Raw genomic sequence first — 12953 nt, 5'->3', positions numbered from 1 at the left:
CAACGTATTTTTATATGTTATATAACCGTAATTTTCAGAATTTTCTTATATGTAATAATAAATTTTGTTTTATAACTCTCAATAGGTACGAAAATAAATATTATTTATAATTGTATACAATAAATTTGATACGTTTTAAAATTAGTTTTTATCGAACTTAAAAGACGCAGTAAATTTTATCCCACTAACATCGGACGCTAAATTGACTCCCGATAAAATTCAATTATACCGTCTAGTTTACGCTGGTGAATGTAAATAATTCCGTTTAGTAGATACATTATAAGGAGTTATCAACGATGTTAATAAATCTTTAGTAAATTGAGTTAGTTTATTTCGTGGATTTAAAACTGATTTATATAATTTATTAAAATCTGACACAGTATTTCAGATAGTAAATGTCGTCAAGTGACTCTTCACAGATTCCTTCGCGTGGTTGAAAGAGTTGCAAACGTGACTTAAAAGCATCCTTCGAGTACACGAACGTTTTGCACGATTCCGCAGCCGACGGTATTCTGTGCAAAGTCCGGAAAGTTCGACTCGAGCACCATGAGCCGGTTCCGGTCCCGATCGGCCATCACCTGAGTAGCCAAGAAACAGGAGGTAGATCGATAGACCGGCGAAAAGTTTCCCACAGTGAACGGTCGAGCCGCGTCCCAGCTCTGCACTTCGGGTGAAGCGTCATATCGGAAGAACAGTTTTGTGCCTCCGTCCGTACCTAAAATCACCTGAAACCATAGAGCGTTATTAATGAAGTTTTTCAATTATGCATTTATGATTTATTCAATTAGAATTATCTGGAAAACACCACGAGAAGGTTAGCCACATTATAGTATAAAATATCTAAACATATATATTTTTTGATAACTATTAAATAAGTATTATTTATTATAATTACGCATGGTATATTATGATTTATGAGCCTTAAGAATATAATGTCATCTTTAATCGTAAATAATATAGAAATAAAATATCATAGAAAATTGATACACATTTAAATTTTTATGTTAAGGTCGATTTATTGCGTTGATATCAAATGGTTATATTTCTTAAATGTAATTTTGTTTTTCGATAATCTTGTGTCTGTTTAATTTTTCTTTATTTAGACTAGTTGTATTCTAAAAAGAAATTTTAATTTTAAATAACTGGTCATATAACATTTTTTTAAACTGGAATGCAATAAAATTATATGCTGATCGTTTCAAGATTTGTCAAACTTAGTCTTTGTGTTTTATAATCTGGGCGCGATTCATCTAGTTTATTATTCATTCAACGGAAATAAAGGTGAAAATAAAAACATCAATATTCCTAAGGAAAAATATTTTGAAAATTATCTGTGGAAAAAATAGAGGTAAGTATAATAAATTATGTGCGACGTGTTTTAACTGGTGAAACACCGACGATTTAAGTTATAAACACGATGAGGACATTTGGGTAAAAAGTGCATACACGTATAACTATATTCAACAAGATACAACAGCTGCAGTACCAGGAAATATTATTATAATAATTGTATACATTAAATTATAGTCACACGTGTACACTCGTGTAAAATTATTTCATTGTAATCTGCATAAGACATAAAGGGGATTGTATTCATTAAATATAAAGTGGTATTTATGGATATAAATGCTTAAAAAACTGTGAGACTTTGAGTTGGACAAATTTTAATTTTGATAAAAATTTATGTTTTATTTATGATATACATATATGTTTGGGTTAAAATATTTTGTTATGTTGTTGTTTTGAAGTTAAGTTGAGATCGATGATACACAAATATTATTTTTTTAATGTCAAATCTTATTACTTAAATTTTATTCAAAAATGTAAAAATTGAAGAGTTTTTAAACAGTAATTATACGAAATTAAAAAAAATTATGGGATAATCAATCAAAAGTAAACTACATGAAATTTTTAGTTTGTTTTCACATTTTTTATGCCATTATTAGCTTAGTCATGGTACGATGGACACAACGTACACGATTTTTGGTGAAAAATGTTTTTCTGTAGTTAATGATATGTGCGTGTCTTATATCTTTTTTATACCACAGTACACACAATAATGATCACTTACTATGCATACAATCAAACAAGTACACAAGATGCACGCACACGTTTAAAAAATTGAAAGTTTCGATACATAGACAATTTTACACACGATAATGTTTCTTAAAAGGGAACGGAAACGGATAAATAAGAAAAATACTTACAAGCGTAGTCATTTTCTGATGTAATCATGATTTAGACTATTTTTTTTTTTATCAAAAAGACAACAAACTTCTGCTGAACGACTAATAGTCTATTTCGGGTTTTTTTTTAACTAAGTTAAAATTATAGAAATTTTTGACTTGAATTATTAAATTTATTTAGAAAAAAATATGCCTCTATCTATAAAATAATACGTATTTTAGAATGTTATCGTCTCCTCAGGAAATGAAAATTGAAAAAAAAAAATTTTAAATTTATAATTCAGAAAGTAACTAGGTACATAAATTTAATTCAAACAATATATTAAATTTGTATTGTCATGAGAATTATACATAGTCCCTTAATAATTATTACCTATTAAATATAACGCACACTGACGAATCACAAAAAAAACACAGCTATTGCAACTTGCCTGTAATTTTTTTTTAATTAAAGTAAAGTACTAATTGCAGTCCTCAAACTTACTGATGTCAATAAGAGGTAGCGACTATTACTTCGCTTTTTACATGTATTGTAAAGAAAATATGTTAAAACTATTTATTTCTTGTGGGATTTTTTTTTTTTTGTTTAGCAATTTACCCAAAGATTCTTCCAAACCGCGTTAAATCCCCTCATACTAACACTATAAATTTCCATTAAAATGACTTAAACACGCTTAATACAAAAATAAAAGTAATTCCTGTGGTTTGGTTTAAAAAAAGTAAAGACGTTTGACTACATACAGAAGTGTACATAATATGCATCTACATAATATTTACATACCATAAACGACATAAACTAATAAAACTATTGATGATTTTAAAATTTTTAAAAATTTTATTCGCCATTATTCGTACATATATTTAATTTGTTTTGAATATTTTAATCTACTAACTAAAATAATATGTGTTTTTGCTAAATCGTGCCCGCGAGGAATGAAAGTAAACATGCCTATGCACAACGCCTTAAAAGCTACGCGTTTGCTAAGACCTTGTGTATGTTATAGTTTCAAGAACAATCGTTAATAAAGTGTTGTAAAAAACCCGTATTTATTTTTGTTTTTACAACACTTCTACAATACTTTCGAAATGTATAATATGTCTTACTACTATTTTGATCTCATACGTTTTTTTTGTATCGGTAAAAAAACAAAATTATAGCTTACGTCCTCTCGTCCGCACAACTGTGTTCCAATAATAGTTTTATATTAATATTACTAATAATAATAATAATATCGTGCGCGTGACAAGGCTGTTGTTAGCTCACCATTCTATCTGGTTTGACGCCCAAATCGGTCACTTTGCCAGCAGAACCTCGGCGTAAGTATTCGGTCCGAACCGTGAACGCCCTGATACCCGACAAGTATGTGACAATTAGCGCCGCAGCGCCTCCCCCGCACTCGGCCCGGACAAGCGCCACATACAGGACGTCGCGTTTCGTACATCCTGCAGCGATCTCCTTGGGCAATACCACTCGCGATCCCTTTGATTCGACTACGTCGTACACAATTACTGCTCGGTTGGCCGCGTCCGACACGTACACGTAACACTTGCTGTCCGTGTCGTCGTAGTCCACAACTAGATTCTGGAGCCGACTCATGGGCGTCGTCAAGCACGTCAAGTCGATTTTTTCGAAGAGCTGTAAACATCGATTATTAGTTTATATTATCACTTATCAGCAGTGGAGTATTTATAAATTTTTTTTGTTTTTATGAGCGGGGGGTGTAATTATAAGGAATAATAACTATTGAGCAAGTTTTTATAAAATGGCAAAGAATAAATTAATGATAACCGCGATTAAAATTACTGTTACCTATTCACATACAATGCCCAAGTAAAATCACTGGTAGAATCTACAAGAATGATTAAAATTTCTGCCGTATAAAAAAAGAAAAAAATCTGAAATTATTTGATGTGTATTACGAAATTTAATTTAATTTATATAATTTACTTTATTTACATATTTCTGCTACTAAAATGTTTTTTTTTAAATTTTTTTAATTTAATTTTTAGTGTTTTATTTTTCTATAAAATTTCAATTAAATATAAATAAATACCTATAATTTCCGGCAAGATGAAACCCCTCAACAATATGAGACTGATTATAATGCATCTCATAAAAAGTAAATAAATAAATTTCATGTGTATTCAAATAGAAATAGATACGGTCAATATAAATAAGTATTTCAGATGTATCTATTTTAATAAATGTATTTGTAAAAATTTTTATATGTTTATAATTTATTTACTTCATACTAAAATAGCTACATAGAATGATTCAACAAGCATATTCGCTCTTTTTTTCTTCAATAATGCATTGATTCAAAATTTGATTTTTAAATTTTATGCTTAAAAACCATATTTTTAAATTCTTGAGTTTTTTTCTATTACTTAAAGAATATCCTAAGGAGAAATTAACTTCAGAAATTATAAATGATGACCTCCGACCTCCCCTTTTTCTTCAATAAATTATTTAGTTAAAAACTTTTAGTTAATGTGTCTAAATTAAAATTTGAACGATTAATTTTTAAGTTCTTAACTTTGTGCACCATGGATAATATAGGTGCTTGTGTTTCTGAGTTTGGAAGATACGATAGTATGAAAAATATTAGTTATTACTTATGAACCTTATTAATATTTATAACATGCAAAAATGTTCCAAGGATAATCAATACTAGATTCATTATCACATAGATTTTTTTTAAAACCATTTTTAAGGACAATTATCCTTAGTGTAAAAATTGTAATAACTGAAAAACTATTGGTTCACATTTTTAATTAGATACATCAATAACGTTTTCAAAAAATTATCTAATAGGTACATAAGTTAAAATAAAAAAGAGGGATTCTCATTTGAAAAACAGAAATTTGTACTACCACAATATACTTCTTAGGTAGAAAAAAAATCACAGAAATATGAAATATATGGTTTAAAAGTATATTTAAAAAATTCCAAAAATTAAAATTTGAAAAAATGTACTATTCAAATTTAAATTGGAGTGAGTAATCTTTATGAAATTATGAATTACTTGTATATTTAATGGATATATTAATTATAATCAGTTAAAATGTGTAGAATACCTTTAAGGAAATGATAATTTGGCAATGTCTCCGAATTCTTAAGCTCGTGATGAAAAACAGAGTAGTTCTAAGAATCAAAATTAAATTATTTATGCAATAGTTATGAATTCATATTTTATTTTGATTTAAAAATTGTAAGTGAGAGCCCTCATATACTATATTTTATTAATTATTTTGATTTTATTATTTAGTATTTATATCTCGAAGGTTAGTAGGTAATCTTTTAGAAAACTATTAATACTCTGTCTAAAGTTATATTTCTATACAAACATAGTGCTTTTAATCTAAACTTTGCCTTATAGTGGAACGTAGCCATTGCGTCTGCCATGTAACTCCGTTGTTTGATAAGTGCGCGGCTGGTACAACTATACATTATCAGTTATGAGCATGTCAGAAACATCGAAATTAGTTTTTTGGACATCATCGACGCCTGCAATATATCGATTCTTTATCGACCTACTTTCACTGTATATGGCCTCGGAGCCATCAACGTATAGATCGCATATACGAACGATGTATATGGGCGTGTATGATAGCGTTTGTTTTGGTCAAATGTTATTCCAAAGATGAAACTCTTTTTGGGCCAACAAAAATTAAAATTTGCTAATAATAAAATCATTATAAGCGTTTACCCGCGGGCCTATTATGTTAATCTGCCAGTGACGTTTTACGTTTAACCTCGTTGAACGTTGGTTGGCTCAACTACATTTTGTTAGTGCCATATATTTCAATTTCATTATGAAAACTATATAATTTCGAAAATACTGATTGAGTTGATTAAACACGATTCGTGTTTAAAAAGCTGGAAGAAATCGACGATGTCAGTCAAATTTTAAAATATACGTGTCTTTGGACAATTGCACGGCTGCACGACGGTCTTAATTAATCATTATTGCATGAGGCAAATATTTTTATTAAATCCAATAATCATTTAACACTATTAATACGTAACTATTATCTATATAATATTATAAAAATACGGAAAACTCTTTTGACTCAAACATGTGTACGAAATTTGTCCAGTAGAAAAGTCGGCAAGAAAAATTAACTTTAAAATCAATAGAGTTTGGAGCTTTATATTATACATGTAGATAAGTAAAGTTAACAAATGTTTAAAGAAGATTTAAAGTTTAAGTACCTACTAAAAAATTCATACATACATTTTTAGAAAATTCTTAAGTAATTAAAAGAATAAAATTGATGATTCAAATCATTCAAACATTAATAATTGACATATCTATTCAAAAGTAGATAATCAATAGCAGTTTTCTTAGTCAGGTATGATAAATAGTAAGAAACTTATTTATATACATTATTTAAAGTAAATTAATTAATAATATTATGATCATTTGAAATATATGTAATATTGTTCTAAAATATTAAAAATAATTGTAATACCAAAGTCAGTAGTTTGCTAATAATATATTTTTAACTTATCTGAGTACAAAGTATGCAATGACTAATGATCCTTCATACAACTTCACTGTATCAAAATAATTCAATTCCAACAACAAAGCATATTATTATTATATTCTTTTCATTTAAATTTTCTTCAAGTACAACGTGATTCTTAATATTACATTTTATTTAAAAATTAAAAAAAATGCGAGCATAACGCGAATGTATTTAAACAAACGTAGCTACGTAGGTACTATACTATTTAATAAATGAAACCGATGATGAAACCTTAAAGCAAAATAAAAAATAATATTTTTTTTGTAACGTGTTATATATTTTAATTAACTGTACTTAAACTATAAGAACTCGAGGTTAAACTGTTTACCAACTCTTTATACCCGATTTAATAATCACATGGTTTGAAAATTATAGATTATAATTAACAAATATTTTACACAAACAAGTGAACAACATGAAATCGAATACCTATGCTGAACATTTCGCTGTAGTAGTAATCCTGCAGGATTTCATGATAGCGTAAAGCGTTATTATAATATATATTATGAAGTCCTAAAATGCGATCGTCAAACAGATACTTAATATTATTTTACGCCAGCGTTATTGTTATTTACGCTGATTCAATAAGCAGAGATCAAACGTGTTTTAATAATAATACGAAACTTACGGAAAGACAATCGTCCCGATCGGTGTATATCATATAGATATATAATATTATCGACCGAACTCATTATTAAAATGTATTTTTGTTGTGGGTCAGTTCCTGAATAGATTTGTACATGTAAGCGTTTACCTAGTTCCTACAATATGTCTCTTGTGGTCGAGAGTGTGAGAGAAATAAAAATAAAAGTTATTAAACTACATGGAACGTTGCACAACACCCGTTGACGTTCACGCCCGGCGACGAGATCAGCTATGCGTATGGCTTAACGAGCTGCATCAGTCATACGGTTACCCAAACTCTACTATAGGTACATGGTCGTATAGTTGCCACTCGAACGAAATCGAATTTCTACATTTTAGTTCATTAATCATTTACTCTGCACAAACTACTCTATATACGGGGTGATTCATTTAGGTATAACTACTAAATTTCATGTTTCTTTAATACGCGTTTTAAATTATATATTATAGTTTGTACATATAGGTGGTACTGTTATAACACTATCCTAAAAAACTTATAAGATACACTACTTTGTTCATTTAATATTTCAACTATTATTTACCTACTTGTACATAAAAATGTTTAGAAAATAATTCAACTTTAGATTATGACATTGAAAATAATATAGACACGTGAACATAATAAAATTAAAATTAAAAATATATTTTCATGTGAAAATATAATGTCATAAACACTACAGTCTATATTAAACGTGAAAAATTATAATTGTAGTCGTGTAAGTGGATCACCCTATATTATACCGAAATGAACGTATTACCGCAATGATATCGTTATTCCACATCACATCCGCACCCCGACGTGGTTTGTAAATTGTAATTAACGTTATAAAATATTTTCAAGTTCGATCGAATCGGTATTGAACTGGTGGGGTTTGCATAGAGTAATTAAACTTATAAAACGAACCCTATAGAACTCTTATTAGCACGCTCTAGTTATATACGAATAGGTATAACAAATCCAGCGCTCTTATGCTATATCATGATGAATAATTAAATATATTGGTAAATTCTTACGTACCTAAATGTGGGCTGTAGTCCGTATATGACTTATTTATGTGCCTATAATATAATATACTGTTGAGTGGATGATTTTTTTACCATTATCCAAACTATCTCGAAGGTTATCATTTTTTATTTTTAACACTCTTGATATTATTGAAAATATTGCGTGGCTTTCTATAATCGAATCACTCTGTATATAAACTGAAACTTTTCCCGTAAGATGATGATAAAGTTAAAACAAGGGGTGTGCTGCCGAAAAATCGATATTTTTTCCATACACCTAATATCTACGCTGAATAAACTTACACTAATCTCGACATGGAATAATAATAAGTTAATAACACTGTTTTCAGTAGGTATAATTAATGTTATAGACAATCAACATTTTTAATACCTGCATTATATTACTGGTACTATATTTGATTTAAAAATAATAGTGTTTTATCGTCCATTCATTTTGCTACGGTATCGTACGAATTTGCACTCAAAAGCTATCTCTTTATTGTCATAATGTAACGAACAAGTAATAAAATGGTAATGCAAATATAAATGCCAGACACGGTTCAAGGGTAACTTGTTTAAAAGTGAAATGAGTGAGTTGGTTTTAAGTCCCAGGGTTTTTATGTAGAGTTTATCTTTAGCTATGTTAGTGGTAAAAACGATTACTTTGCGCGTGTTCAAGTCAAACGCCCATACGATTGGTGGTCCCGTTCTCAGCGGTTGAGTGTCGTTGTCCAACGTCTGCACAATGCCCGTGTCCAGGACCCACAGCACCTCCTGCGCATCCAAGTACAAGTCGACGGCGTTTTGCACGTCACCCGACTTACCTTGTTCCTGAACCGACAAGCAGGGGTATGGCGTCAATATTGGCTCATCACACGCGTCAGCAGTAAACAGACAAGTCGTGGCCACAGTAGCTGGCACGCCGGATCGCAACCTAAAATAGTGAAGTTATAACATACGTTTGGTATTGATATGGACGCTGGAGATATTTTTAAATCGAGAATGGACATTACAAATGATTATGTAACCAATTTTTGTTTCAAACGTATAGAAATTGTGTAAAATTTATCATTTACGCGAAATCATTTCGTCGAATTCCTTATCATTAGTATTTAATTTATAGAATTAATATTAGATTCGTTTTTTGAGAATCGAATGCTAAAACTAAAATCATTCGATCATAAATTCGATAAATTGTGAATAATTGTATTTTTTTTTTTCTGTGATATAGAGCCAGAGTTTATTCGGTTCGAGTCGACGTGTGTAGAGGCATTTGCAAATACAAACCTGGGATACGCCAAGTACAAGTCATTTCCGCATATCTGGGCCCTGAGCGCAATATTGTTTCTCGGCACATAACGGCCATCGTCTCTAAGCAATGCATCCACCGTATCGCACTCGAACCGGTACTGGGCGCCAGTCCACGTTAGTCCACCGCTGCCGCAGTCGGTCGTATTTTTGTGCAATCGACCAGAGCATTGTCGTTGAGCGTTGCACGTAAATTCTGTCAATTGATGCAGTATCAGCAGAGCAGTAACCATGAGTGACGATGAGCTCGCAGACATCATGACGACGACCAAAACTTTATCTGAAAAGTAAAAATAATGTACGTGGAAATAGATAAAGCATAGAATCAAAACGACGAACGCATATGATGAAGGCCAGCTTAAATAACAGAATATTCGATATGTTTCGTAATCTAACCATCTTTTTGAATTAAAGATCATATTTAAAGTTGAAAAAATATAATTCATGCATGGATTAAAGATCAGATTATAAGCTAAATATGGAGTGTTAAAAAAATCGATCCCGCGAGTTATGATATAGGTAATAATATAGTAAACTAGTGTTATGTGAGAATGCCAGAATGGTACCGAATTATGTGTGTAGCGAGGGTGTTTTTCTTGCGAGAATCCAACAATGTTCTACTGGTTGTAAGCATGTACTTTATCGAACGTTTTACATTCGTATTTATAATTCTAGCAATTTATCCAAATACGTGTTCTCTTGGTTTCCGTGTCGGCGTTTATTATTATCGATGCGCACATCGATCATTTTTTGTTTACTTGGTCGGCCTTCGTCGTAATAGAACTGAACGTTATAAAAAAATAACTTAACTATTTGTTTTTCGTAAACGAATCGACAATTTTCCAGATGACCTTGTGGTCGGTGGCCTTTGTCCGAGCACGCGAATGCATTAAATCGTTTATCTGTATCAACTCGTACGAAAATAGTTTTTTATTTGTTTCTAAAACCATGTTATTACTTTTTTGAACTTATATTGCATGTAAAAAATAGAAAATATATTCACATTTCTGTAAGCAAGCTTAAAAAATATTCTATTTAAAATACAATTTTTTTAAACATAATTTATAAATTCAAATTTAACAGTTTAATAATTAATGGTTTATAATCATAAAAGACAATAATATTATATAGAAATTATTTTGTATAATAGTATTAATAAAAAAAAACTTTATCAATATTATTAATTATTAAAAAAAATATACTGGCGCATATATCAAGATATTTAAGACAAAATTTAATTATAGAGAAGTATATAGTATATACCTACACAATATACTCACTTTTATAAGATAATATTATACAAGATACATTTGAACATACATCTGGACTCTAAATTAATTATATTTGTATTTGTTTTTACGCAAAAGTTTAAAAAATAATATTTGATGCATTGGTCACATATTCTATGTATTCTATGACCTATATACATACATTTGTATAGGTACTCTAATATTGACGTTAGCCTTTTTTTTGCTATATCGCATTTGGGAAAAGTTCTAGTCATAATATTATCAATACATATTGAACGGTCATCACAAATGGGCAAAATCAACTTGTGGGTAATTCTCCGAAGGTTAAACTTTCAGAAAACCATACGCGGTGCATATATTTTGATATGGGTGGGTCTCTCTATCTTTAAATTATTCAAAATATTATATTTAGTGCACTGTAACATAATACAGTAAGTAAATTGTATATAATATAATAATATGTAATAATGTTTCCTTTTCTCAATTGAATAATAACTTGTAACCGGATTGGATTATAATGAATTTTAAATTGCATTGCCTCAATATTGTTTAGCATAAATTTAATTAATTATTTATAATATTATAATACAATGCGAGTGGTGTAATGTATAATAAATTGCTGTTGGGTAAAATATCGATAAGCAAAAAACGATATTAGTGATATTGCATGGTTACAAATATGAAAATTTTTGTGTCAAGTACAGTAGGTAAACCTATGTTATTATATTTTATTCCGAGTATATAGGTAAGTAATTAATATTTGGTGTTTTCATAGTTTAAATTTTTATTTTAATATACATTAACATTTACGTATATTTAAGGTCACCATACCGCCGATGTTATAAAATCAATAATATTAATTACTTTAACTAGTTAGTTTAATCATTTATTCACAATTATTTCAATATAATAACATTATTATTATCATAGTGTCTTTAAAGGTTATAGGTTACGGAATATGCGTTTACCCAATACTATAAAACTTGAGTCAGTGAAGGTGGCACTTCACAGGAAGGAAGCGAAAGTTCTCATTTCTAATTCTAAGTGATCTTTATTTACATTTGAACGAATGTCCGGGTGTTAGGTAATCATACTGATGGAAATGTAAAACCGGTTTTTAAATGGTAACTGTTTGCATATTTTTATTGGGGTGTTAGCTTACACAATGAATCTATCTTTTATACCGAATTATGTGTAAAAAATACAGCGGCTGAATTACGATAAAAAAAATATATATACAAATTTTTTATTCTTTACCTACGAGGAAGTAATTTGTGTACAAATAATAATATTAAAAACATATTTATTAGATATTTACTTATAAGTTATAATATTAGTTTAATAATTTAATTAACTTTAGAAAGTCGTAATTTAATAACAGCATGGTAAAAAAATCTTAGAATTCATGAAACAAAGAAAATTTATAGTTCTTATTTTTAAACATAAATATTAAATCTGGTTAATTAATTTTTACTGCATTGTATGTAAATACCTACTATGCATACTTTTACAAATATAGTGCCAGTAGTGGTAAATAACTCAATTTTATTGTTATACAGTTATTGCATAATATAATCTACATAACAAAATCTTAAAAGATAAATTTTTAAATTATTTTTGTTTTTATACATATAAAGATCAATTAAATATAAATTTCAAAATACTAACTTAGTGTCCACATCTTACTAATATAACAAATGTAAAGAAATATGCACGAACACGTAAGTGCAAAATAAAACTAAAACTAAATATTTAAACATGTAAAAAACATTTTTATAAACTCCAATTACATATTATAAAACAAATTTTTATAACCTATAGCAGTGCGTACAAGAATAACATTGAAGAAGCTTCCTCTCTTGTAAGCTAAATTTTTTCTTCTATTTTAGTATATCTTAAATTGTAATTTTTAAGCAATCTTATATCTTAAAATTATCTTTTTATCTTTAAAAATGCAATAATAATTAGCAACAATTTCTGTTACTTACAATATTGACTCCCCCTCACCCCCACACCGACAAAATAT

General features: G+C 29.1%; 1 protein-coding gene across 1 annotated transcript; it reads right to left on the bottom strand.

Moving 5' to 3' along the window:
* Positions 1 to 175: 175 nt before the first annotated feature.
* Positions 176 to 12608, bottom strand: LOC112599398 (protein yellow-like). Its single transcript, XM_025346303.1, has 5 exons — positions 12596 to 12608; positions 9657 to 9957; positions 9033 to 9303; positions 3451 to 3822; positions 176 to 725 (listed from the first exon to the last, which is right to left on the bottom strand). Exons 1-5 carry the CDS (start codon positions 12606 to 12608, stop codon positions 456 to 458), a joined length of 1227 nt encoding a protein of 408 aa, XP_025202088.1. The 3' UTR covers positions 176 to 455.
* Positions 12609 to 12953: the final 345 nt, after the last annotated feature.

Source organism: Melanaphis sacchari, unplaced genomic scaffold (genome assembly GCF_002803265.2).
Source record: "Melanaphis sacchari strain LSU unplaced genomic scaffold, SCAv2.0 Contig50_pilon_pilon, whole genome shotgun sequence".
In the NCBI taxonomy this organism is placed as follows: Eukaryota; Metazoa; Arthropoda; class Insecta; order Hemiptera; family Aphididae; genus Melanaphis; species Melanaphis sacchari.
This window is presented reverse-complemented; position numbering and strand designations above follow the sequence as displayed.

What these genes read in the sequence shown, in the direction of transcription:
- LOC112599398 (XM_025346303.1), bottom strand. An exon ending in TTGTACTTGGCGTATCCCAG is followed by an intron (nt 9,304 to 9,656) that starts GTTTGTATTTGC and finishes TCACTATTTTAG; the next exon opens with GTTGCGATCCGGCGTGCCAG. An exon ending in GCGTCAAACCAGATAGAATG is followed by an intron (nt 726 to 3,450) that starts GTGAGCTAACAA and finishes CTATGGTTTCAG; the next exon opens with GTGATTTTAGGTACGGACGG.